The 27,500-nt window shown below is 35.0% G+C and overlaps 2 protein-coding genes across 2 annotated transcripts in view; one reads left to right on the forward strand and one right to left on the reverse strand.

The window, feature by feature from the left end:
* Ten-a (tenascin accessory) overlaps nt 1-13,350 on the reverse strand; it is a 131,348-nt gene extending 117,998 nt beyond the window's left edge. The window contains exon 1 of the mRNA XM_068381143.1: nt 13,271-13,350. The gene's annotated coding sequence lies outside the window, so the exon portion shown is untranslated. The remainder of the gene's footprint in view (nt 1-13,270) is intronic.
* LOC137648221 (uncharacterized) overlaps nt 4,099-27,500 on the forward strand; it is a 68,667-nt gene continuing 45,265 nt past the window's right edge. Inside the window, exons 1-4 of the mRNA XM_068381144.1 lie at nt 4,099-4,274; nt 5,659-5,802; nt 8,151-8,239; nt 16,110-16,315. Coding sequence (XP_068237245.1) covers nt 4,099-4,274; nt 5,659-5,802; nt 8,151-8,239; nt 16,110-16,315 — 615 coding nt within the window. The remainder of the gene's footprint in view (nt 4,275-5,658; nt 5,803-8,150; nt 8,240-16,109; nt 16,316-27,500) is intronic.

Raw genomic sequence — 27,500 nt, forward strand, 5'->3', positions numbered from 1 at the left:
AGTCCTCTGGTTCAGATGATGTCATTCCTACTTTCCTCAGCATGACCTTATAGCTATTATACCTCACTGTCCCTGTGAACTAGGGATGAGGGTTCTGGGACAGCCTAGAGAGTTACCTGATGAGGAGTCAGCAGTCATGGCATGGCCCTCCTTTGTCTTATCTTGGTTAGTGTTTTGGCTTGGAAGCTCATGATATGTTTATATGGTCAGTCACCAAGACACTGTCCTGTTACTTGTCACTGCCAGCCAAATCCTAGTTTCTATTCATTTCTATTTATTTATAAAAGTTGTATCTGTATATTATTGAACTTAGGCAGCCTCATATTCCTCTCGCAATCCCATCAACAGGAAGCCATAAGCACCCATTTTGATTTGGTCCAAGGATATCCGACTTGTTTCTTCTATTGGGAACGATGTCAGAGTTTCGCTTGGCTATTGAAGTCATAATTTCCTACTCTTCATCGATTTACAATTATACCAGATTAAATTTGTTGGGACAGCACAACACCAACTGTGCTCTTCTACCCTTCATTGCACCCGCAAACACTTTTCGGTTGAATCCATCAAAATCCGTACTCCCAGTCCACCTCCATCGTACTTTATGAGTAACCTTATTTTGGTTTTAGCTTTGGACTCCCCCAATTGTACCTGGCCATTCTTATAGGCCAAACAAGAGAAACAAAGGTAAGGTGGTTACACTATAATCCCTGTTCTCCCCCATTTCTCGCCAGAATCCCAGTCAGGTTTTGTCTCTCACTGAACAGGTTCAATTCCACCAAACTATATTCACAAGAAGTAGGGTTATTTTGGTTGGGCCTGTGGCATCCCCAATTTCTTTAGCCCTTCCAGCATTCTCTTCTTTAAAGCGACTGGGATTTTCAGCCACTTTATAAAAATTGCATTTTATTTCAAGAAATCCTTTACTGACGATCTTCCCACATAGCATTTTTATGAATTGAAGGCTTTGGTAGCTCATGCGGTGGTTTCATATATATACATTAATATTACAGGCAAATACCGGGTACGTTTACATGCTAAGCCCATCTATTCTAATTAGAAGAGGCTGTAGGATACCATAAATAAAATCTTTACAGAGAGAGAGAGAGAGAGAGAGAGAGAGAGAGAGAGAGAGAGAGAGAGAGAGAGAGAGAGAGAGATGCAAAAAACATAGAGACATGATTGAAGCATAATTGATGACACGTTGAGAGCAATCTATCTTTTAGTAACTTGGAGAAAGGCAACTTGATTACCACTATGAAAAAATAACAATTTCTTTTCTGTATCGATATTAATCATTCGACTAAAATTTATAGGTAATTATAACTTCTTTCTATTCTGAGTTACAAAGGTCTCACTTCTAAATGTTAAATGGTCTTTCTAGTCCATGCAAAGATGAAAATAACAAATAAAAAGAGGAAGGATAATTAGTGAGATTTTATTCTCCTGGAGTTACACACACACAGAGAGAGAGAGAGAGAGAGAGAGAGAGAGAGAGAGAGAGAGAGAGAGAGAGAGAGAGAGAGAGAGAGAGAGAGAGAGAGAGAGAGTCTCTTTTAAGATGTCAGTTTGGTTTTATTACTTGCTAAGCTACAACCCTAGTTGGAAAAGCAGGACGCTATAAGCTTAGAGGCTCCAACAGGGAAAATAGCCCAGTGAGGAAAGGAAATAAGGAAATAAGAGAAGTAATTAATAATTGAAATAAAATATTTCAAGAACAGTAACGACATTAAAATAAATATTTCATATATAAACTATAAAAACTTTAACAAAATAAGAGGAAGAGAAATTAACCTTATCATCTAACATTAAATATCATCATTAGATAGTTCGAACACATGACATATCGTAACCAAAACAAGAGCAGCAATATTCATAATTACTAAATTTTTGTTCCGTTTTGTTCACAAAAATGATAATGAGGTCATTACGCAAAAAACTCATTACGCTTCACGAAATTTAAAGGGACACAGTGAAGAACCGCATTTCACCAACAAGCGATTCCCTCGAGGTTTGAATGTTTTACGTATTCTATTATACTCGTACATATTTAATCACATGCACAAAACACACACCTTACACATACGAGCATATATCTGTGCGAATGTCTATAAATTATATACAAAACCCATACTCATTTGTATATAAATATGTCTACATATAATTTAGACTATTATGTCTGTGCATGTATGTGTGTATGTGTATGTATATATATTATATATATACATATATATATATATATATATATATATATATATATATATATATATATATATGCGGTATTGAGGGTACCCTTGCGGGTATACTATTCTAGGTTATTTCTCTTCCTCTTTTTTTTTTAAAGTTTTAATAGTTTACATATGAAAGATTTACTTCAATGTTGTTACTGTTCTTAAAACATTCTATTATGATTGTTAATTGCTTCTCTTGTAGTTTATTTATTTCCTTATTTCCTTTCCTCACTGGACTATTTTCCCTGTTGGAGCCGTTGGACTTCTTTCCCAACTAGGGTTGTAGCTTAGCAAGTAATAATAATAATAATAATAATAATAATAATACTCAGATACCATAGTGGACTACTGATAATGGTGTTCACGTATCTTAGTTCCTTTAATATAGTCCTTTTATCTTTTTAAAAAAAAAAAAAAACACTTAAGTTGCAGATTCAGAGGAACTTCAAGGAGAGCTGCTGTGCAATATTTGCAATCTGAACTTATGTAATGGTGTTAAAGTCACTGCACAGTTGACTGACAAGAACACACACATACAAGAAAGTATTCTTATAGAACAGAAAGGATATAGGATCAAATGGTAGTTATTAACCCTCTTTCAAACCAGTGACCTGCAGATTGTCAGTTGACATTGGGTATCCAAACACCGTCTCAAATGCAACAACATTGTTATGCGTAGAGACAAATTAGGATAGCTAAACACGTTAGGGGCACAACCATCTTAAGAGTTTTTTTTCAAAGAATGGTGGAGGAGGCACCAGGCCACCAGGATGAAGTAGCTTCACTCGGTGCTATAGCTTAAATTTAGAGAGAGAGAGAGAGAGAGAGAGAGAGAGAGAGAGAGAGAGAGAGAGAGAGAGAGAGAGAGAGAGAGATGTTTATTGAAAGAAAAATCAGCAAGCTTCACTAAAAAGTTAAGCATCAACAAATATTTTTGATTAGGCTAATATATTTTTACATCTAAAACACCAGAGAACTCTTGGGAAGATAGGATGAATTGACGAGGTCTAAAAGGACAAGGGAGTCACATGCATCCTCTTAGCTAGAAAAAAAAGAAAGAAAATGTATAAATGAGAATCACAATTATGTGATGACGTCAAACATCTTTTGTTATTTTAAGAGTGTTCCCTAGAACTCTCAAATCTCTCGAACTTTTTATGAAGGTATCTCCCATATATAATAATGAGGAAGTGTCTGGTTTATATATATATATATATATATATATATATATATATATATCTTTCCTGTCACGCTGAGCAACATTGGTCTTTCAACCGTCCCTTGGGTATCTCCCCTATATAATAAATAGGAAGTGTCTGATTTTATATTATATTTGTGTGTGTACATATATATGTGTGTATATATATATGTATATATATATATATATATATATATATATATATATATATATATATATATATATATTTCCTGTCATGTTCAGCGGCATGGCCATACGTATGACTATTTGGTGTTTCCCCGTCCTTTGGGGTAGGTTGAGAGAGAGTGGTCATACCCTGGTGAGAGAGGGACTCCCAAGAGGTACACTCGGAAACCACAATCTCCCACAAATTACCGAAACTGCCATGTTGTAGTTAGGAAAGGGGGAGGAGTGGGAAGGGTTGAATCCACATCTATCTAAATACTAAATGTTTAGTCGACATTTTGACGGGTTGCATACACTAGTATATAAATAATGGTAAATAATAAAGACAATATATACTTTGACAACCACTAGGTGACACCACACAGCATACGGCTAGAGGCAATGCTGGGAGATCCAAGGGGAGGGGGGGAGGGGGCATTTACAGAATATGCATGTGGAGGGGGGGGGGGAGGGGTTGCAATATGAATTGCTTACATCTTTGGCAACATGTGCAACGAAGTAGGGCAATGCACGTTAGATATGCAATTAATGTGGCTTCGGCACCATGGGCGAAACAAGATGCAGTTTAGGCGGCGTCGATCCAATTGTTTGTATGATCCCGGTTATGGAGAAAGCCAGTTTCTCTTTCTCTCTCCTGTCGTGGAGAATCCTTATCGGTTTCAGTAAGTTTAATTCAAATATATTAACACAAGACTGATATGTCTAACATATATTTTGCATATCAATAACAATATATTTTTTTTCAAGATGTTATTCTTTCCAGATATTTTATAGTTACTTTTAACTTAGTGACCTCCAGTGATAGATGCTTTTCATTGTGTGTATAATTTATATATAATATATATGTGTGTGTGTATATATACATTACTGTATATATATATGTATGTATATACAGTATATATTTATACACGCCTACACATTCAGCGTATACAGTTACCATGAAACTGGATGAAAGCGGTCTTCTTGTCGCTGTCTGTAAAGGCCACACATCGAACAATAACAAAGAACAAAAGCTTCCTCTCACTTGCCGCTGCATAAATGGTGCAATTCAAAACCCGTTCCTTCGGGCTACGCTGGTCCGATTTGATTCCCTCGTTGCTAACCGGCCGACGAAAATGGGTTGTGGGAAAGGGGGGAAATGGAGAGCTAAAGACAAGGGGGGGGGGGGGGAATTAGAGTAAAGGATGGAAGCGGGTTTAGGGACGTGGGGCCTATGGGAAGGGGGGATCAAGGTATCCTTTTCAAGCTATTGGAATGAGTAATTAAAGTCTTGAATTCACTTGGAGACAACTCGACCCGTTGTGGTATTATTTGAAGCTATTGTGATGATTTGGAGATAACGATACATGAATAGAAAGATAGAATATGAGATGAGGTTTGCAGGGCTATCACTTCATTATTCAAATATACATTTTGTATATATACAGTACATGCATTATATATACATACAGGCACACAATCCAGCCACTGAGGGGGGCACGCCAGCCTCAATTTGGTGCCGGTCCCAAGCCCGGGTAAATGGGGAAAGTTGGCGGCAAGAAAGGCATCTGGCCATGAAAAATTAGCCAAAACAAATAAGGTCATTGAATATAATCAGAATGAAATCGGCGGTGAAGTGTGGTACAGAGGTAGATGGAGAAAGCTGACCAGAAACATCGACCCCACATAGAAGTGGGAAAAGATGCAGACAAAGAGGAATAAGATACATACAGAGACATACACACACACACACACACACACACACATATATATATATATATATATATATATATATATATATATATATATATATATATATATAGGAACTAGAACATCAAAACTGTTACGGAATCGAATAAAAAAAGCTACAATTTCGTTGAAATCCATGTCATCACTTCAAGAATGATCACTACCATAAGAATTGTCAACTAGACATACTCTTGCCTGATACCTTTTAGTGAGAGAGAGAGAGAGAGAGAGAGAGAGAGAGAGAGAGAGAGAGAGAGAGAGAGAGAGAGAGAGAATATTCTGTAATTATGTTTAAAGACTTTGGGCCATGTGGAACAGCACTGGAGCCTGGGAGGCCCTTCAACACCCAGGTGCATCCTGGGGGAAAACCTGGCAGTTGCACTACGAAGTAAAAGATAGAAGTCTTTCAATAGCAACTTGGAAGAAAGAACCGTTAATGGAGATACAAGAGAAGGCTAAAAAGTGAGTGCAACTGGGGACCACACGGAAGCTGCAAAGACCCCTAAGTTAGGCTTACAGTGCACCACGTGAGATGTGCTGACGGCACTAACTCCACAAGGTAGAATATATTCTGTTAAGCAACACAGACAACAAGATCTAAACGAACTATACCAACCAGAAGTCAAGTAATCAACCTTCCAACAACGGCAGCTGTTTAATCTTTTGCATGTCTATATGTTGTTCGTTTCTTTATAAATTAAGAGCTTTTCTTCTGCGATCTCTAAATTAACTCCCCCCCTTTCTTTGATTTAATTTGTTTTGTATATTTGCCTGATTAATTATCGACGTTTTCATTTTGTCAGAACATGAAGGGTTTGCTTATCGCTTCTGATATAATTCCTAAGTCCCAGTCAAGTAATATTTGAAGAGACATTTTCTTCATATTTATAAAAATTGACTATAATAGTTATAATCTATTCAATAGGAGAATCAAAATTCCCAAACATTGTCTCTGATGAAATTCTTTGTAAGTATTTTTCTTTTTTTACCCTCTAGCACAGTATGTTTTCTTTACCCTAAAGCACCAGTTGTTTTTTTTATATATCATTTAACTCTTGTGGTATAAAAATTATTTTACTGTGAAGGGGTTCATTCTTCTGGCAAAATTTTACTCTAGTTTAGAGTCACCTAATATCTCTAAGATTAGGCTCTGAAATGTCTCTTCATTGAATCTTGAAGAATTTGTCATGTAACATTAATATTTTATGTACTAATGTTTTCATTTACCTCCATAACTCATTCAATTATATTCATCCCAGAAGAAAAAACGACGCCAGATAACTTCAAATCAATCAATTGAGTATAAAATGCTTCTAGAACACTGAAGAAATATCATAAAATCTAGGGTCCACATCTTGGTAAGGTACAACTGTTGTTAAGCATAAAAATTCTTTATTTCATTTCATCAAGTGCTTTCCACAGTTCCTTCAAAATCACACCCTTTAAGACACCTCTTTTTTTTTTTTTTTGAAATCAAGGAGCCATTTTCTTTGCTGTTGAATAATATTTAATTAACAAACCCCGTTCGGTTTCCTTATTTCCAAAAATTATCGTTGATCATCTCTTTAAACCTGCTGATATATTTTTCATCAATTGACATCAAACGTTATCCTATAATCTAGGTTTTAATTTCTTCATCCTCTAAATTCACCTGTTTATGCATCTAGTTCTTCTCTTCCTATGGGGTGCTTTGTTTAATTCATAAATGGAATCTCCTAACAGACATATCTCCTGCCTTCAATTATCAAATTATATTCAACTAAAGGAAGTTTGCATCCCAATTAATAATTTGCCATTATGTTGTCATCTTGTTTTATCATTTTCACTGTAACTAAACTGCCCCAAAAGTTCGAGAGCAAAATATCTTCACCAGTTGAGAAAATCATCTCTTAGGTAACCCTGTTCGACTCTTCCTCTTAATAACTTATCTTCTCTTCCCCTCTTTCATTCATATATTGCAATTTATTCTCGGAGAAAATCTCTCCTTTCCCGAATTATCAAATCTCCCGAGAGGCAACCAAAGTTTCTTCGGAGAATGTTGAACACACCAGCGCCAGTCAGTCCTCTTCACCGCAAGCGAAAATAACTCCTTCAGACTCTCCATGAGCGATTTTTCCACTAACTCAATAATTATCTTATAGCAAACTCATTAAACTTTGTGAGGACAGAGTCCCCACTTCTAAAAGTTATTAGTTCTGACGATGACACTCTAACAGAGTTGCTAGTTCTTAATTAATTAATCCACCTGCGAATACTGTTCTTTTTGTAGGCTTCGGCAATTTAAATCATAGTTTCCGTACATTGAAGTGAAAAACCTAGAGAGAGAGAGAGAGAGAGAGAGAGAGAGAGAGAGAGAGAGAGAGAGAGAGAGAATTACATGCAACACAAGAAAAGCTTTAAAACTTCTAATTTCTGTTGCTCCTTTCTCGAGGATCTGAAGATCCTGGGAGGATGAGACTCTCCGAAATGCATTTCATACTTGGAAGGCAAACCCAAGGCTGAACTTCGGCAGCTTTCAGTAAAGTTGCATTAAAGTCAATCACAGCCAAACCATTAGAAGAGGAGGGAAACTTAAGAGGAGAATTTCTCTCCTCCGAAATAGTTGTGCCGGGAAGAGATTGCCAATCAGAATAAAACGGAGGAGATGCGCAGAAAACGGGAAGTTGACTGTCCTTTCTGATTCAGGTTATAGATGGGAGTTTTAAGAGGGGTAGACCTTCAGGTTTTTCCCCAAGATTCTTTGGGATGAGATTGACAGATTCATGTTCATCTATCCTGATTATGACCCGCTAGAGTCAACTAATCACCAGATACAAGCTCTATCCAACAGGCAAAAATAAATTCACCAATGCGCTATATGAGACCCTTCGGCTTGATCTTGGGTCACTCGCTGGGAAGGGTAAGATGATAACCACTGACTTTTCCACTATCAGCAGGTGACTCAGGGGAAAAAATAGTCATTGCTACAAACAAATCTTTAGTTAAGTTGTGAATGAACTACTTGTGAAAAACTTCCACAACATTAACTGCTTCATGACCCTACAAAGAGGGGCCCTAAACAGAGCACTAGACATCCCTACCGACTCTTTATGAGGTCACCTATTCATTCATCTTGCATTCACTAGAGTACTTTCCATGTTGTGGAATGATCTTCTTAATCGGGTAGTTGAATAAGTAGAACTTCAAAAGTTCAAACTTGCAGCAAATTTTTTTCTATGTTGAACAGGCTGGCGTAAGTCTTTATAGTCTATTTATGAATTATCTGTTTTAATGTTAATTCTTTTTTAAATATTTTACTTTAATTATTCATTAATTTTTATATCGTTTATTTATTTCCTTGTCTCCTTTCCTCACAGGACTATTTTCCCTCGGTGGAGCCCTTGGGCTTATAGCATCTTGCTTTTGCAACTAGGGTTATAGCTTGGCTAGTAATAATAATAATACTGTGTTCGAGGTATTGCTCTTCTGATTGTCAAGTAATAATTTGGAATGAGACTGCAAGTCCAAGTCCTTTACTCCTCAAGCAACCCAATACATTCAACCAACAACCAGGCACACTGATTTCAACCTTGAGATGAGAGAGACACGGTTGGTATCCATGGATTATGAATTTAAAACTGCACCCATGTCCAAACTTCGTTCCGTGCTTGCTCTTTCTTTGAACTGAAATAAAACACATCCGTAAAGAAATTCAATGCGTTGTCGATGTAAGCCATTCTGCATCCACAGCAGCACTAAATGTAAATTAACACATAAGTATGTAAACGTGTACCTTAAATGCTATTTTTCCTGTTAGGGCCCCTGGGCATAGAGCATCCTGCTTTTCCAGCTAGGGTTGTAGCTCAGCAAGTAAAAATAATAATAATAATAATAATAATAATAATAATATTAATCTATGGATATATATATATAAACATATCAAAATGAACATTTTGCATAATACATATCGGAAAAGGAAGTAATGCAATTTAATTAACAAAGATAAAGGTAAACTAAAGAGTAGATTAGCCGTTTTACATTCAAATTTATAGACTGTCCATTAGATTCTTAATAAGTGTTCGGAGAAGGTTAGGGTGATTTATATACATAATTAACAACTATCGTAGTTCAACGGTAAAGATAAAATAGAATTTCTGAAAAAATTAATACTTTTAATAACTTCAAACCTCAAGACAAAATAACTACAGATAAGAACAATCCCTTCAACCAGACTCAAAGCTAGACTAGAAAAGCACTCCGAGTGTAGACCTCCGCCACGGCAGCTTATTTCTCGAAACCAGCTTGCCTTTCCCAGAATCAATCTAGACCGTAGGCGTATTTGAAGTCTTTGTGACAACCATGTGCTAACTAGGGCTTAAGGTTAATACGGTCGACCTTTGCCTAGACCTTGACCTTTGACCTAGGACTTTCAAAATTGAATCACTTCCATGTCTCTACATAACAAATAATTCCTGAAAGTTTCTCTACTCTACGAGTAAAATTGTGCCCAGGAAGTTGTTCACAAACAAACAAACAGACGAACAGGGGCGAAAAACATAACCTGCTCCCAACTTCGTTGGCGGAGATAATAAGAATATAGTCATCATGTCTATTCAATACATTACTATGTGAACTCTCATAGTTAAAACAACAAATCATCAACGTCGATTTCATAACAGAGGATAAGAATTTATTTCTCTTAATTTAATTTTGGAAAACAATACCGCACCAATGAACAAAATCTTAGTTGCACAATTTACAAAACATAAAGTTAAAAAGAATAAATTCGTTGGCCATAGAGTTTAATTCAACACTTCAACAACGTAATACTCCACCAGAGTAAAAACAAAAAACCCAGTTTATTAAAATCATTTCTTAACATTATTCAAATATAAACACAAGAGGTAGGGGCCGTACGACATCAATACTTCACCGATGAAAAGAAATAAAGTTCAAAGAATAATGAACCAAGATCGTAGAGTTTAATTCATAAGAGGAATAGGTCTTCTTGAAATCCTCAAGTATTATCTTGAACAGACCTCTCTTCCATAACAGAACTCCTTCCTTCATTCTTTCATCTCCTGACCTTCACTAAGAATTAACTTTATTTTGTCGCCAAATGGAGTTTCTATGTCCACACTATTAAAACGGTTATCGCGTCGTATTTTACAATAATGATCTTACTTTTAAGAAGAGTAAAGAGATCCCCAAGTTTGCCATCATGCTCAACATATTCCTTATGCGTAATTCTTATCATAAACCTTAACATTACATGTTTTAAATACTACTGTATATATATATATATATATATATATATATATATATATATATATATATATATATATACACACACACATATATATACATACATATATATATATATATATATATATATATATATATATGAATGCATGTATATATGTATGTATGTATGTATGTATGTATATATATATATATATATATATATATATATATATATATATATATATATATTTATAATGGAATATTATATATTCTAAAGTCACACACGTCAGTCAATAGCGCATAAGTCTATTTCATATACTGATATCATTATCAAAGAAAAGGAGGAAGAAACAGGAGGGGGAGGAGGAGATAAATAAAAAAAAAACACACACCGGTAACAGATTAATAAAACAATTCTATAAATATCCTGGAGTTCGTTTTTCATTCTAAAAACAAAGTTTTACTCAGTTATTTACACCTCCTACCACAGGTAATGAATATAATTTCCTTCATTATAACACACAAAAGGCTTTCTCAATTCCTTATAACTAGCACAAAAATGAAATTTTTACCTTAAAATAAAAGACATAATATCCTAAGAACCTAATATGGAAAAAGCAATAATAAAAAAGCAATTAGACTACATCACTTTCTCTCAGTGGGATGTTTGAGGCTTTAACAGGTGCTCGAAAACAGTGCCAAGCAAAAATACCGAACAAGGAGACCAGCATGTCGGTGCCAGCTATTGACAACAAATCACAAGTGGTACAGAGCAGTCCTTCACAGCTTTGGCTAATCGTTTTACAATCAGGGTGATGATGTCAATCCAACGAACTGGTTGAAACAGGTCTTTTTGCAACACAGGTCAAGTCTTATCGGGTAATTTCAATGGCAGACATTATTCAAGTGCAGCAGGAAAGTATTGATTCTTAAAAATCATATGTCATAACTGATTTCTAATCCTCTTTTTTTTTCAAGTAAAAGGAGATGATAAAAACAAACTTCATGCATCGAAATTAACTGTAATAATCAAAACGATAAAATAACTTTATGTACTCTGAAAGGGTTATATATCAAGAGGTTGAAACGATAATATGAATGAAAATTGAAAAAATAATATTAAAATTTCCAAACTAATACATACGAAAACGAAGTTCAAAATGCAAAAAAATTCTACAATCACGAACCCATTTAAGGAAACGTTAAAAGGAAATGACTGAAAACAATTAAATGATATAAAAAAAAAACGTTCTAAGACAATTAGTGATTAACATTAGGGTCCTAATGATTTGAAAAGCATAATTCAAAAGATAATGATGTGACAAACTCAAAATGAATACAGTGCATTACGCCAAAAGTGTTATTGTGACGGTCCATTTATAACAGCAAATATCGAAAAAAAAAAAATGATCAGCTATATAGGAAATAACACCATACACACAAGAATATATACATCGTATCATGCGTATGTCTGTCTTAAGGTAATGTGTATTTGTTTCTTCTGTATTGATTGGCTAATACATGCATGAATGTATACTTCTGGCCTGTTCAAAATGTATTTGAAAAGGTGTTGTATGACAGTGAAGAAGCTTGTTTGGTATGTAATGGCATGAAAAAAAATTATAATTTAACATGTGTGTATGTATATATATATATATATATATATATATATATATATATATATTATATATATATATATATTATATATATATATATATATATATATATATATATGCATACATATACACATTCAATACATATGTAACTATAATGGTTCTGCCTCAGTTATTCATTCACCACATTCATAAATATACACACACATCCCTATGTATATATATATAATTTATGCATACATATACACATTCAATACATATGTAACTATAATGGTTCTGCCTCAGTTATTCATTCACCACATTCATAAATATACACACACATCCCTATGTATATTTACATAAATGCATAGATATACATTTGAAAACTAACACACGTAGTTGCACAAGAAAAATGTTGAATGTTCAGTTTGTAATATTAATGTTTAATGTAATGTGTAGGTATTTTTTTAAAATATATTTTGGTTTGTGTTAATGATATTATAATTAAATAGCCTATTTAACACTTAGTTCTGTTTCTATTACTGAAATCTTCTGTAAAGTGTTAGTAGTTTTACACACAATTTGTTTGTGATGATGACATTTACAATTATTTACATTTCACTTATACAAACATTTATACAAACTTATCTTATCTATGTATGATCTATGAGTTTGAGATAAAATATGAAACAAATAATTAGGGTATAAAATTTAACGTTTATTGCATAAATCACAACCACAAATAACCATAAAACAAAGATGAATATTATTATTTCTAAATAAAGAAGCACTCATACACAAAAGCGTGTAAACACACACATTCACACATTATACGCAGTACATCAGCATATATTCGTTTGTGTACATAATGTTATTACCAGAGCCACTGAACTCCGGCCACAGAGTATTTCAATGAAAAAGAAAATGCCCCAAATGATGGAGTAACAAGAACAATAATGATAATAAAAATGTTAATAGTAACAATAATAATAATAACCAAAGAAAACTAAGGCCTAGAGCGGCAGCAGAGCAGCAGCAGCTAGGAAAGCCTGGCTTTTTTTTTTTTAATTTTTTTTTTTTGTTGGGGGGGTTTTTTGGTCATAGTCTCTACTTACCGAGGATCGTAGGAGCTCCAAAACTGACTACATTATGACATTATACAGACAGTGGGTTGTGGTAGTGGTTGGTTGGTTGGTGGTGGGCGTTGCAGAGAGACGGTACAGTACGGTACGTGTGGGTACAGTACATGTACGGATAGCGCAACAGATGCAGAACGCGTACATCACACACGGACAGGAGGACACGCCACAGAGGACAGACATGGGGACACACAGGGGCTTTAGAACGGTGGCCACCCTTCGACAACACCCCCACCCACCCCCCACACACGCCCATTCCAGCCTACTACTTTTTTTTTCTTTTTTTTTTTACTGCTACTACTAACTACGGCTACTACTACTACGTCGACTACGGTTAATTTGTGACTACCTCTACTACGACTACTATACCCCCACCACCACTACCAATGTGCCGAGACACATACATACACACGCACACAGACAATGACATAGATATTGTACTTTCACTTAAATACTCGTGGACAAACAGACAGACAGACAGACAGAAAGACACACACCCCATGGAACCCCACCAACTCACCAGCCTTGGGAATGAATATCTTCAACATTTATAAAAATTAACATTTCAATTTCATATTAAATTATGTTAAATACTTACATTTGTTGGGAAAATCCTTTCTCTGATTTATTTATATTTCTTGGGATTCAATTCCTTTTTTCTTTCAAGAATTTATAAACAAACAAAACTTGTTCTTATGAGGCCTGATAACCGTTCCAACACCACCATCACGGATAAGAAAAGAAAATTGGATGAAGTTCAAGACTACGGGAGAAGTGACGGGATAAAGATGGATATTATACTGAGGTTGGGGAACAAAATTGTTTTTTCTATAAAGTACCAAAAATGTGAAAGCGTTCAGTTACTAGAGGGAAGGAGTAGGCTTCTTTGCGAAGGAAGAAGGGGAAAGGTAGATGTATTATAGAAGTTGATAAACACTTTGAGTGGATGAAAAAAGTTATTGACGTTAAAACAAAAAATTGATTTGAGAAAAAATGCCACAAAAAGCAATAAAACGAGGTAACTTATATAAGGAAAAATTTAATAAGTATGCTTAGAGTGAACGGATGATAAAAAAGAAAAATTAAAAGAGCATTCAAAGCTCTTACTTTTAAATGCATATAAGACATTCTGGCGCATGTTCTGGGATAAGAAAATGTACTGTATTATAATGAGCAATCTGGTCAGGGATACAAACGGTCGAAGAATAATTTGATCTTCGATAAAAAAATAAAATGACAAAGATTACAAGACATTATCAGGAAGATATAAAAAAAGTGGAGAGAACATTACTTATAAAACGAAAATCCAGGAAGGATAAAAGTTGGGAGGAAAAACAACAATTCCTTAGGGGAAAACAAAACAGCTTGGGAGTACGTGTGTTGAAGCAAGGAAAGAAAATGAAGTTCGGAAAAAATAGTGTTGGGAATGGAAAGGAAAAAAAGGGTAAAGAAAGACGAGATTTCTATGGAGTTATCCATTGGGAAATCTACTATGAACCGTATGTGTATTAGATGGCGAAAAAAAAAAAACTGTGAATATTTTAAATTCCAGACTGAATACTGTAGGTTCGTGACTGGAACCACGAATAGATAGTATATAGCTATGTGAAAAATTTTAAATTATGTAACCCCGGGATCTATTTGTTGATTCCGCAGTGAGAAAATATGACACCCAGTCACTAATTATGACAGTTGCCTCAGAAGAAAACTTGTAACTCTAAACCTGTCTTATCCAAGCTTTTATTTTGCATAAGAAGTTTGTCTAAGAGGATAGAATAAGGGTTCCCTAACAGTTACTGAAATACAAGTCACTGCAACCTACACCCTATTCTAGTCTGTACAAATTCTCAGTAATTAGCTTCTAGACATTTTCCTCCGATTTGTGACTGAATAGAAGTCACATGATTAAGCATTCATCATTACCCTATTTTGGACGTCTACATATTCCAGACCAAAGTTTCCATATTAGAAACCACCACCAGGATTCCAGTTAGGGGATTTAAGAAAATACCACTAATATCCCCAAAAATATTTAAATAAACAGGAATTGACTAAGTTCTCTATAAGGTGTAAATTCTAATTAATTAGATATAATTGTCAAATCTTGGGAAATTTAAATATCCGTGACACACAAAAGCAGAGAAAAAGAGCCAACGGTATTGAAACCAACTGAGGAGACCCAAAGATCGATCATTGGATAAATTCCTAATCAAATCTAATATATCACTTTTGAAGTATATTAAAGGTGGAATCCGAAGACCTCCACCACCCTCCGTTTGAAACTGAATTGGCAAAACTGACTAGTTTGGAAATGGTCTAAAAATTCCAAGTTGAATCTGATGATGGATGATCTTCTGGTCATCCATCATTAAAGATAAAACTAAAATAAGCTGAGGAAACTCCTCAGGTGTAGGAATGTTTACTTTAAGAACATTTTCAAATATGAAATACTGAGTTTGTAAGTAATAATTTAACGAGACTGAATAAGGCTCGATCGACTGATTGATGCTGGAGAAAAAGAAAGATCTTCAATTCTAAAAGAGAGGTACTTCCTCTACCATATCTTAATGAAAAAGTTCAAAATAAATAATTCAACTCTTGTGATAAGTATTCGTATTTGATATCAAGAGAGGAGTTAAAATGCTAAATGTGATTATTGTTACATTTAATAACTGCCCTAGACTAGAGTCATGGCTCGACACAAGATCCCAGTTTCAAAGAACATGAAGTTATACCTCCTGGCTGCATGAGTTGTTGCTGTTCACGATGAGGTACAACATAAGGAGGCATCATGACAGGTTCATTCGTTTTTTAGCATTGCAGAAATACAGCCTCACTATCGAGATTCATTACAAGAGACAGACTATGTTAGCTTCTCAAAGTACAAAGCAAAGCATCAGGACTGAGCTCTACGGGCACGCATTGCAAGATCAGAGCAAATCATATAGGCCTAGCTGCAGCTATCTCTACGGCAGCAGCATACAAATCACTATATCTACAGCAGGTTCCTACTTGTCACAGGTTATTAATATGTGCTAACAAAAACAGGAAAGTACCACAATCTAAAGAGTTATACTTAGTAAACTAAATTTCTGGAAGTGGCTACAACACAAAATAAACTGAGAGAACTTATTATGTCGATAGGAATTAATAAAACCAAATGTTTTACTATTCTATTCCCTTATGGATATCATCCTCAAAGTGTCTCTTTCTCTCTGTCTCTCTCCTGGCAAATTGTACAAAGTTCCAGAAACAAGCTCCTGTAATTTAAGGCAAAGCATCTTGGTGGGTCTAATAGTTCTATAACAAATGTAATAAACATCTCTCTAATTCCCTTTTTCTGAAATATTTGGAACTTCGCAAACTCAACACTTAGAGGTAAAACTAAAAGTAACATCCATTAGGAAAGATTTGCTTTTATGCTAAGAGTCTAATCAAGTCTACTCTGACCAATCTGATTTTTACAGGTCTCAGTGGCAGTACTACATTTCTCATGGAGCATGGTTCACTCCAAACTTCATATAAGCAGATATTAAGAGGAAACTGTGAACAGTAGACCAATATTCTCCAGATTAGAAAAAATGGAATAGTGTACCATTTTCTAGCTGTTCTAAGACAATCAATGGCCGTTAAATATGGGCACTTTTATACATATTACATTAATTCCCTAATACCTAACGAGGGCTAGTTTCAATTTGGCTATAATGACATTATTGCCCAGATTATGAGACACCGATATCCCAAAAGAAAACTCCAACTTTTCAATTGAAAACAGAAGCCATCTGCAATTACTGCACACAAGATCCATTGTAATTTTTTTCCACAAATTGCCTCAAGGTAGGGTGGAGTTCAACTGAATACAGGGCCTAATCATAAAGTTTACAGGTAACTGAGTTTCTCCCAGCACTGATGCATCTCGCAGTCATTGGCCCAACGTCGTACCTATGTTGATCTTTAAATATCTTATTTTTCTATTACTTCTCATATATAGTTTATTTGTTTCTCTTTTTCCTTTCCGCATTGGGCTATTTTCCTTGTTGAAGCCATTGGGCTTCTAGCATCCTGCTTTTCCAACTAGGGTTGTAGCTTGGTTACTGCTACTGCTAATAAAATAGTACTCGCAATACCGCTAAGTTTTCTTTAGGAGCTTTTAGTCTTTGAATAACTGTACCATATACAATATTTGGAGATGGCAGATTAGTTGTGGCCATAGGCGTTTCTTAACTCGAATCCATAATCTAGGGAAATTCCTGCAAATCTAAGGCTGACTTGACAAATTAATAATCATAAGCATGATTACTAAATGAGAGAGGGTTCAAGATTCAATTAACAAAGATTAAACAACTGATAATTTCTCTTTTTATCAATTTGTCAATGTAGAAGAGGATTCAGCAGAGGGAAGTAAATGGAGACACGTGATCTGCTGTGACGACCCCTGAATGGGGGAAGTCGAAAGAAAAATAAAGGTTAATATAGTGGCCGTTCTCCAGTATTAAAATCTTCATGATTCGGCTGGAGGTAATCAGTTTTTTATTTCAGCCAGCTACTGTTAATTAAATTAACTTACGCCTAATACGGAGCTTGCAATGTCAAGTATTACATTACCTTCAGTAGGTGATATATATGGCTAATGATTCTATATTCATTAGGTTTGGAATATACGTGTAGATAACTTTTTCATTAACTTCAAAACACAATATTCTTGTCCTGGAATGTACGTCATACCGCCTTAGCAAAACCCCTATATGAGTTGAAAAACGCAGTTGATGAACTTTGCTCAACCTTTAAAGATAACGCTTAAATGACCACAGTTTATAGTGAAATGACCTTACGTCATGATTTTCAAGGCATTATTGACGACTGCGTCTCAAACATTCTTGTAAGCTTTGATATTATTACCAAAACAATGAAATCAACATAAAAAAATAGAATAAGAATTAAATTCCTACACTAGAATGAACAGCCATAATCATAACTGAGCAACTTCGACCTCTATGTTCATTTGGAAAACTTCTTATAAATATTGAATAACGCAAGATGTGATTTTTTTAAATGGAAGAAAGAAGCTTAAATCGAGCAGAGTTATTTTTTACATTCCTTTTCCTTAAAATCTCCCCAGCGAAGTGGAGAAATTAATGGAATGCAGATTTCATAAGATTACGAAAAGCAGATTTTTTTCCCCTCCTCCACCTGACCTACCAACTCCTCTTCTTCCCCACCTGTCGAGAGCGCTTCCCACCGTCCCATGCGGATTCCCGACCATTTTACCTCGGCACATTTAGCACTAACAGACAGCAGTGATAAAGGACCTAACAGGCTAATGTGACGGGCACAACGTTTTTAAATGGCAGGGGTAACTGACTTAACCAAATAGCTCTTAAACAGAAAAGTTACCTTCATGGGTTTTTAAAGGCCCTTGGTTAATTCCCCTTTAAATGACATCACCTATTCAGACCCGTTAAATGGCAGCCGACGCTCGTAAAATTTGGCTTTGGCGGTAAAAAGGAATCCGGAAATACTTCAATTAACGAACTACCTAATTAAGAGGCTACTCAAAGTATGGATCTACGCACAGAATGACATTTGAACATCAGGTCGCTATGAATTTTAGTTAAAGACCCTTTTCACCTATAGGTATATGCACTGGCGTACTGTACGTAGAGGATAAGTCCTTATCTTTCTTCTCTAATTTTTAAACTCATTAAAGTCCTTAATAGAATGGGCAATGAGATGGCCTCTAATTACTATACTGTACGCAATTCTTCTCAAGGAGGACCTTCTTTCTGGTGGCCTAAGTGGTAACGTCCCTGACTGGTGAACGCCAGTTGGTGTTTGAGTCCCGCTCAAACTCGTTAGTTTATTTGGTCACTGCAACCTTACCATCCTTGTGAGCTAAAGAGGGGGGTGGGGGTTGGGTCTATCTGCTGAGTAATGAGCAGCCATTGCCTGGCCTTCCTTGGTTCTAGCTTGGGTGGAGAGGGGGCATGGGCGCTGATCGTATGTTCAGTCTCTAGGGCGTTGTCCTACTCGATAGGGCAATGTCCCTGTCCCTTGCCCACGGCATTCCTGAGCGGCCTTTAAACCTTTAAAACGAATTTTCCCTTTTCTCGAATGGTTCCAGAAGATGGTACCGTTCCGATACTTGGATACTTTTCTGCCATCATGATCCTGATTCCATGACCTTTGATGGAGAAATCTACTACAGTCGGTTGACTGGAACTCAATTCGCTCTTCAGTCTATAGGAAACCATTAGCTTTTCCGGATCTTACCACAAAAATGGAACCTTTACATTAAAGTTCCGGGTAATTAGCGACCTGTGCGGAAAAATGTGACATATGCCGTCAAGAAGAAATAGAAGGAACTACATCCCCATTAATTACCTTTAATCAATTAATGGAATAAGTATATTTGCAGTGCTTGAAAGACCCTGACTTATATTCTACACGAGAGAGAGAGAGAGAGAGAGAGAGAGAGAGAGAGAGAGAGAGAGAGAGAGAGAGAGAGAGAGAGAGAGAGAGAGAGAGAGAGAGAGAGTTCCCTGGCACTGATAAGTCTTTTTAAGTATGGCATGAACCACTAACGAATAATCAAGAGAGAGAGAGAGAGAGAGAGAGAGAGAGAGAGAGAGAGAGAGAGAGAGAGAGAGAGAGAGATAGAGAGAGAGAGAGAGAGAGAGAGAGCCCTTTCATCCATACACGGCAAAGAGCTGCCCAAGGAAAATACAAAGGCAATTTCACCTCTTTCGAAACGCTACCAACAATCATTGATGGCATCTCTGTCAAACTCCATAAAGGTTATTCTTCACTCGACATTTTCCGGCGGGAGGAGAGGAACACTTAAAATAAAAAAGCGGCGGAAGCTTTTAAAGATTCAAAAGTGCAAGGATGACTTTTAATTTCTCTCTATTATTGGTCTATTAATGGGTTTGCAGACGAAAGGTAAAATCGGTGGTGGGAAAAAATTCTCGAGCTGACACAGAAGTTTCCTTTAATTTTTGATCTACGAGTGATTGATTCTTTAAGTTCTCAGTTATTTCTGATTTTAGAGTGATTGATTCTTCAAGTTCGCTGTAATTTTTGATTTTCGTGTGATTGATTCTTTAAGTCCTCTGTAATTTTTGATTTTCGAGTGATTGATTCTTTAAGTTCTCTGTAATTTTTTTATTTTTGAGTGATTGACTCTTCAAGTTTTCGGTAATTTTTTATCTACAAGTGATTGATTCTTTAAGTTCTCTGGTTTCGTCCTCATAAATTATATAACGATTTTAAGTAGGCTAAAATAATTGTTCATGTACCTAAAAAGTTAAAAATACTTTATTATATACTTAAAAGGTTGAACTGCGGTAAATTAAAAATTTCCCCTTATGCAGAGGACAAAGACTTCCCCCTCCCCCAATATACTGTCCTAATGCGGCGGCAATCATGTCAATAACTAGAAGGACTCGACCCCCAATGTCTACTAAAGAAAATTTTAGCAAAGGTATAGCACTAATAGTAAAGTACTCTAGTACCTTGACAAAAATCGAAAGAGATTTCAACAGAAATCATAAGCAACTATTGATATTTTCCCTCAAATTTCATAATTTTCTCTTCAAAGTAAAATTATCTATTTTCGCCGAGAACTTTAATTCTTAATTTTTCTGCTATTCATCAGGTACTCTATCCAAGAGAACAGACGAATTTTTCGAAATATACCACTTTCATCTTATTTATACAAAACATTTTAAACAAAATTATATTCTTGATTAGAGATGGTACCTTAACTTTGCATTTAAAAAGCAATTATCTAAATATGCAGTCTGTTATTATTGCCATTTTTTTTAATGAAAATGAAAGAACTAGTTACATCAAATTCATTCACAAGATACTTCAGAAAAAGTCAATGAAGGGGAATTTATTCATGTTATCATATAACTAATCTATGGTACATTATTTCGCCTAATAAATTAATGAATTCTACCTAAGACCCTGTACTGATTAAGAATTGAAATGACAAAAAGGTATTATTCATTAAATGAAAGCTAATCATCATACTTCACCCAATCAACTAAAATGATGCAACAAACAAAACCCCTTATTTAGCAAACAACATTGTTTACAACCGGCACTATCACCCTAAAACTGTGATTTTTTTAGAGAGGAGGGCCGAGCGAAAAGTACCATCAGAGATGGTATATGATCCAATGTAAAAACTAAATCATGCCATTTTGAACGGGAAATGGCGCACCCGCATCCAGTTTAAATGGGCGATCCGGTGATTTATCTAGACGTGATATTTCTGGCGATGTTGCTCCCATCCCTCAGTCAGGCAAATTCATTGCTGCAGTTTCCACAAAATGCATGAACGTTTCTGTGCCGTTTTTATTTCACTCCATAAAAAGAGCGGCGCACGATTCTTCTCTAGAATTTTAAACTCCGCAGAGTATTAAGGATGAGATTAAATGTTGGTGGTTTGCTAAACAAAGATAATTGAACCACACAATGACAGAATTAGGAGCACTGATCACACACCGGAATCCTCGAAGTTGGCGAACGAATTTAAACAATAAAGAGAATAAAATGTAGCTTAATACTAGCTATCACTTTGTACAACTAATCATAGTTCTACTAATAATAGCTATAATAAAAAACACCAGCACCAGAGGAGTATGGCAGAAGGAGGGATATCACCTTAAAAACATAGAAGACTATATTCAGTAGATGCTGCTAAGCTATTCAGCTAACGAAGCTGTTGAAACAGAAAAACTAAAAACTGAAAATTAATGAACACTCAAAATCCTACTACAAACAAGCGCCCTCTGGCTGTTTAGTACAAAGGCCAGAAGCTGTGTCATGGAGGCCATTCTGTGTAAAAGTGTAACTGATTCCAAAAAGATCTTATACAGAAAGATGGAAGAAGGAAAGTGGTAATGAAGGCAACTAGAGGGCTAAAGTGAGTGCAGCTAGTGGCCAATAAAATGCTAGTAATGCCTGCAGTACACCACCTAAGTAAATTGACTGCAATACCTCTCTTATGCTATTTCAAAACAATTGCAGCCAAACCTACTTTCTAGAACAAAATTCTAAGCTGATTTCAATACGAATTGCAATAGGCAATCCACCTGCAGAAGCAATAGGCTTATTTTCTCCTATTCTGAGAGGTCTAGTTTTGTCTTTTTAAAGCCGAACGTCAATAGCCATTTTCATGTGAAGATTACAAACTTCATTTGCAAATAATGAAGATTGATTTTCGTTTTCCAGTCACACATAATTCCATTTCTAGACCTAATGCTTGAAAGTAGTTTTTTTTTTTATTATTATTTTCTAAAATACAGTGTTAGTTTTTGAAAATACAAATGATTTCGAAAAAATTAAATACCGTTTCCAAAGTTATTAATGTTAATTTAAAAAAAACAACCTTCCCTGTTTCATAAAATCCAGACTCGTTATATAAATTTATGTAGAAAAATATCTAAACACGTGATTTAAATTTATGTAAAAATAGTAGGCTCCTGTCTAAACTAAAAATATTGTTCCATTTGCATCTTTTAATGAAATCATCGCTAAGAATTATGGTCTACATTTAAATAGAAAGAAAAAAAAATAAATAAATGGTTCCACACCTGGACAATGGTTTACTAAAATACTTGATAAGGGCCATAGTGTTCATTTTCCCGTTTAGACTTTAAATAACAATTGAATTACCTTATTAAAAGACCAACAAGAATACCTTGCAAACATATATGGACCTCCCGTGCTGATTATTACAAAACTTACACAGCAAGGCTTTCATCCTAACAATAATATTTACTTTCTAGTATACTACATTAAATATTAAATCACTGTATACGTCGTAAAATATCCTATATATATATATATATATATATATATATATATATATATATATATATATATATATATATATATATATATATAAACATAGATAAACATTAAAAAGGTTAAGAGTACTTTTTTCCATGTTTGACTGTAATTTATATCAATTGTCTGACATGTTTGCGTACCAATATCTTATAACCGAGTCTATTTTTCCAAACAACGTAGTTATAAGAGACGCTAAATAAAAAAATTAAAAGATATATGAAAATAACCGTGGTGGTTATGCGTCGTAAAACATCCTATAAGAAGAAAAGAGCATAGATAAACATTAAAAACGTTGAGAGTACTTTTTGGCATGTTTGAATGTATATCAATTGTCTGAGATGTTTACGTACCAACATCTTGTAACTGAGTAAATTGTTCATTTTTCCAAACAAATTAGTTATAAGAGACGTTAACTAAAAAATGAAAGGATGAAACGAAAATAACCGTGGTGGTGGTGGTATGAGTAACAATAAATCTATTTTCCCGGAAGCATAAATGATTAAACTCTCGGAAATAACAACCTCAGACAGTCAGGATACAGAGCGTAAGTGAAGAGAATATAGGATTAAGTAGCTGGTGGCAGCGAAAATAGTGGTGGTGGTTGTGGTGCTGGTGGTGGCAGCAGCGGTGGCAATTGGTGACAGCAATACTGTTAGTAGCCTGGTCTGGACGTCGGGGGTGGTGGGGTGACAATGGTGTAGGAAATTAAAGAAAAAAAATAGACAGTTGTGGAAAATGAAGTTATAAGCTGTAATATGATCCTGGGGTCTTTTTTAGCATTACCAATAAGTGATTCTTCGTGTATAAGCACAGAGATGAAACTCCTACTACAATATGCCCTAGATCTCGGGGAAGGGAGATGGGGGGATGATAATGAAGAAGAGACAATACAGAAGCTATAGGCTACTACGCCTTACAGATGGGAGATATGGTGGTCTTAATATTATGAATTTATTACATAAATTCCTGATTCGTTCTTGGCACGTTCCCAGGCTCTCAAGGACATCACTCCTTCAGTCAGGATACAATTCTTTCAGAAGGAATGGGGTGGGGGCATGTTGTTATCCTGACTACGAGAGCGCGCATGCGCATCCGATCACTGCTAGACGGTACGCCGTCCTTCACTTACAGAGCAGACATACATACGAACACACATAATATAGATACACATCACACAACAATGATCTCAGTAACTGAGCTACACAGTGATTGGAGACTTTTAAGTAGAGTCTGGTTCCAGGTTTTACTGTAGCCAACTCTGTGATAACACTGGCGAGACTAAACCTTCACAGCTGGGCCCCCTGTCGAAATCTTTTATACCGTACGATATTTCTATCTTTGTTTTTTTTTTATGTTTTTATTAAAAAATATCATTCACCGCTCTCTACTTTCTTTTTTTGTCATTCGTATAATACAAACAATTAAAAATCACTCATTTGATATTTAAAAATTGAAAAAATATTTTTCCTTTTATATATACAAAATTGACTGCAATCTTACCAAAAAAAAAAAAAATCTACTACCTGGGGGTTGATTATCTAATCATGAAATTATTTTCAAGTTCTAAACAAAACGATATTGAAAAAATATATACAAAATAAGACAGATTAATAATGGTACCCAGCTATGAGGTTTCTTCACAAGATATTCATCTACTGCTCAACTACTTTTAATATTCCGACGTCATTTCATAGCAACCTAGAATTTCTCTGACTCAAGTCCAAACAGCAGAAGAAGATTGCAATGAAAATTTTGATACTTCTAAGAATCAGAACATGAAAAAAGCAGGTGGCTAAGTTCTATGAAATGACAGGTATGTTTTAAATGATTATTATGGGAAGCTAAATTACATAACTTTCCCCCCTTTTTCCCAGCCAGCTCTCTTTCCTGTTTCTTAACTAAATTACTCAACAACTTACGATATAATAAGTGAAATACATCAGATCGATACAACAATACATTCTGCACATGGTATTTCCTTCATTTTTACATAACTCATTTCTCACAAAACCCTGAAAAACATATTTATTTCACTGTATCATCTCAACTCTTCCTAAACGATTCTGCCATACACATTTTATATCTTCAAGATGAATTCATCATATATAATAAATCAAACGAATTTTTAAAAACGAAAAGAAAAAAAAACTTGGGAAAGCACTCAAGTAGTCAATCACATGTTTCACAGTCTAGGATTTTTCTCTCTCTCTGTATAATTAGTCAAATCAGACCACTCCAGATATAGTGTCGTCACTACGAAACGAAATATTCAGTCTGCTGATATCAACCTTAATTTCAATCAGTATTACTGAGACACCCCCAGATACATGTCATTAAAATCAGCCATCACATATGACTTCGAAGTAATATGGTAGTGGTGGTGGAGGTAGGTGACGCAACATATGACGTCACACAACTATGACGTCACACAATGATGATCTCATATACAAGAACACAATAACGGTGATGTACTGACATCGAATAATTGTTCTAACATAACTGATTGACTCTACCCTACCAGAACCAATAATAGCATCCCAGTTATCCCCTCTGCCCGCAATCATCTCCATGAGCGATAGGAAAATGGGTTGGTTTTTAAAAAAATGGATAAGATAATGTACTTCTGCATATCTTACTGCCGCCTGGAAAAAAATCATATGAACTTTTAACTCATGTCAAACACTCGCATACACTTTCATGTACGCAGCTGTAAAAAATAGGGAGTCATCCAGATGTTAAAAAAAATCCAAACTAGTTTTAGGTTAAAAAATTCAATGTTTAATATCAAAATAGAGACTCGCACACAAGGGACATAAAACAGCAGAAAATACGCAACACAGAATTTTGACGGTAAAATTTTTTTCGGTAATTTTCATTTTATAAGGAAAAATATAATTTTTTAGCTTTGCCTGTGATGTTTTTTTTAAAACATTACTCTTCATTTCATATGAAAAAAATCTAAATTTTTTTCTGCTTTACGGTGACAAAAATAGTTTCAAACTTTCTTTTTTTTTTCAAACTTGTCAACGACATAAACTTTAATGCATAATTTTTTTTTTTATCAAAACATGACGATTGAGGTAAAAAAAGACTATTCGCATAATTTTCCTATTTCACAGAGATTTCCGTTGGGGAGAGGGGAGCGGGATATTTGGGGGTGGCCATATAGAGAAACAGTGAGTGACTTTCCTTCATTTCTGGGCAAAGAAGAATTCTATTAAAACACAAAATAAACCGTTTTCAATACAATAGACACTGTGACCACTCTATTGTCATAATAATAATGCACAGGCATTATAACCATAACCTTTTAAACGTTACTGATAAATGTGATAATCATAATGATAAACAAAACAGTCTTTATCAACTTGAGCTGAAAGAGGGAACAGACATCACAGAAGATATGAAAATTGGACCTTAAGAGTACTAACAACAAAGAGTTATATGTGAGGAGAAAAATAAATGGGAGTTTAGGATTGTTAGGGGGGGGGGGAAATAAGTCCTGCTACTTAAGGGAGGAGAAGGACTTTACTATTTTCTCTCTACTTATTAAACAAACTCTTTCTCTTTTATCTAACCTTATTTATTGAAAACAAAACGTCCACTTATTTCTGGAATAAAACACATATAACTTTTAATGTTTATATAAAAATAAGAGAATACAAAACCAATGATTGAAGGTTAAAGAAGTTGGTTAAGAAATAAAGAAAAGAATCAATAACGAAAAGAAAGGAATATTTGCAATAATAACAGCCTTCCTAAATCTTGGTTTAGACATCACATAATGGCAGAAAATAAAGGTTAGAAAGTACGAATTGAAGAAGGGGAAGGAAGGGTTGAGGATGAGAATGAGGGAATGGAAAACATTAGAAAATGAGAAGGGAGGTTGGAAAAAGGACGAAAAATGTGACAAAGAGAGGGGTAAAGGAAAAGGATGAAAAAAGGTGAAAAAAGAGAAGGGTAAAGGGAGAAGGATGAAAATTGGATAAGGGAAGGAGGAGAAGGGATGAAGAAATTAGGAATATAACAGAAAAAAGAAAGGTGAAAGAAAGGCAAAGGAATTGCGGTGAGAAATCGAGAAAGACGAATAGGAAAATTGTTGGAAAATAAAAATGCTGAAGGGTAAAGATGATGAAATGAAAAGAAAACGGAAAAGCGAAAAAATTAATTGAACTAAAGGCTTAAGATTAGGAATGAGGAAGATAAAAAAAAATTAAAAATGGGGGGGAGCGAAGTTAAGTACATTACATGAAGTAAAAGATAAAGATTACAAAGGAGAAACATAAAAGCAAAACGTAAAAATAAGAATAAGAGAAGAGTGGAGAAATTGAAATAAATAGCTAAG

Source organism: Palaemon carinicauda, chromosome 10 (assembly GCF_036898095.1).
Source record: "Palaemon carinicauda isolate YSFRI2023 chromosome 10, ASM3689809v2, whole genome shotgun sequence".
In the NCBI taxonomy this organism is placed as follows: domain Eukaryota; kingdom Metazoa; phylum Arthropoda; class Malacostraca; order Decapoda; family Palaemonidae; genus Palaemon; species Palaemon carinicauda.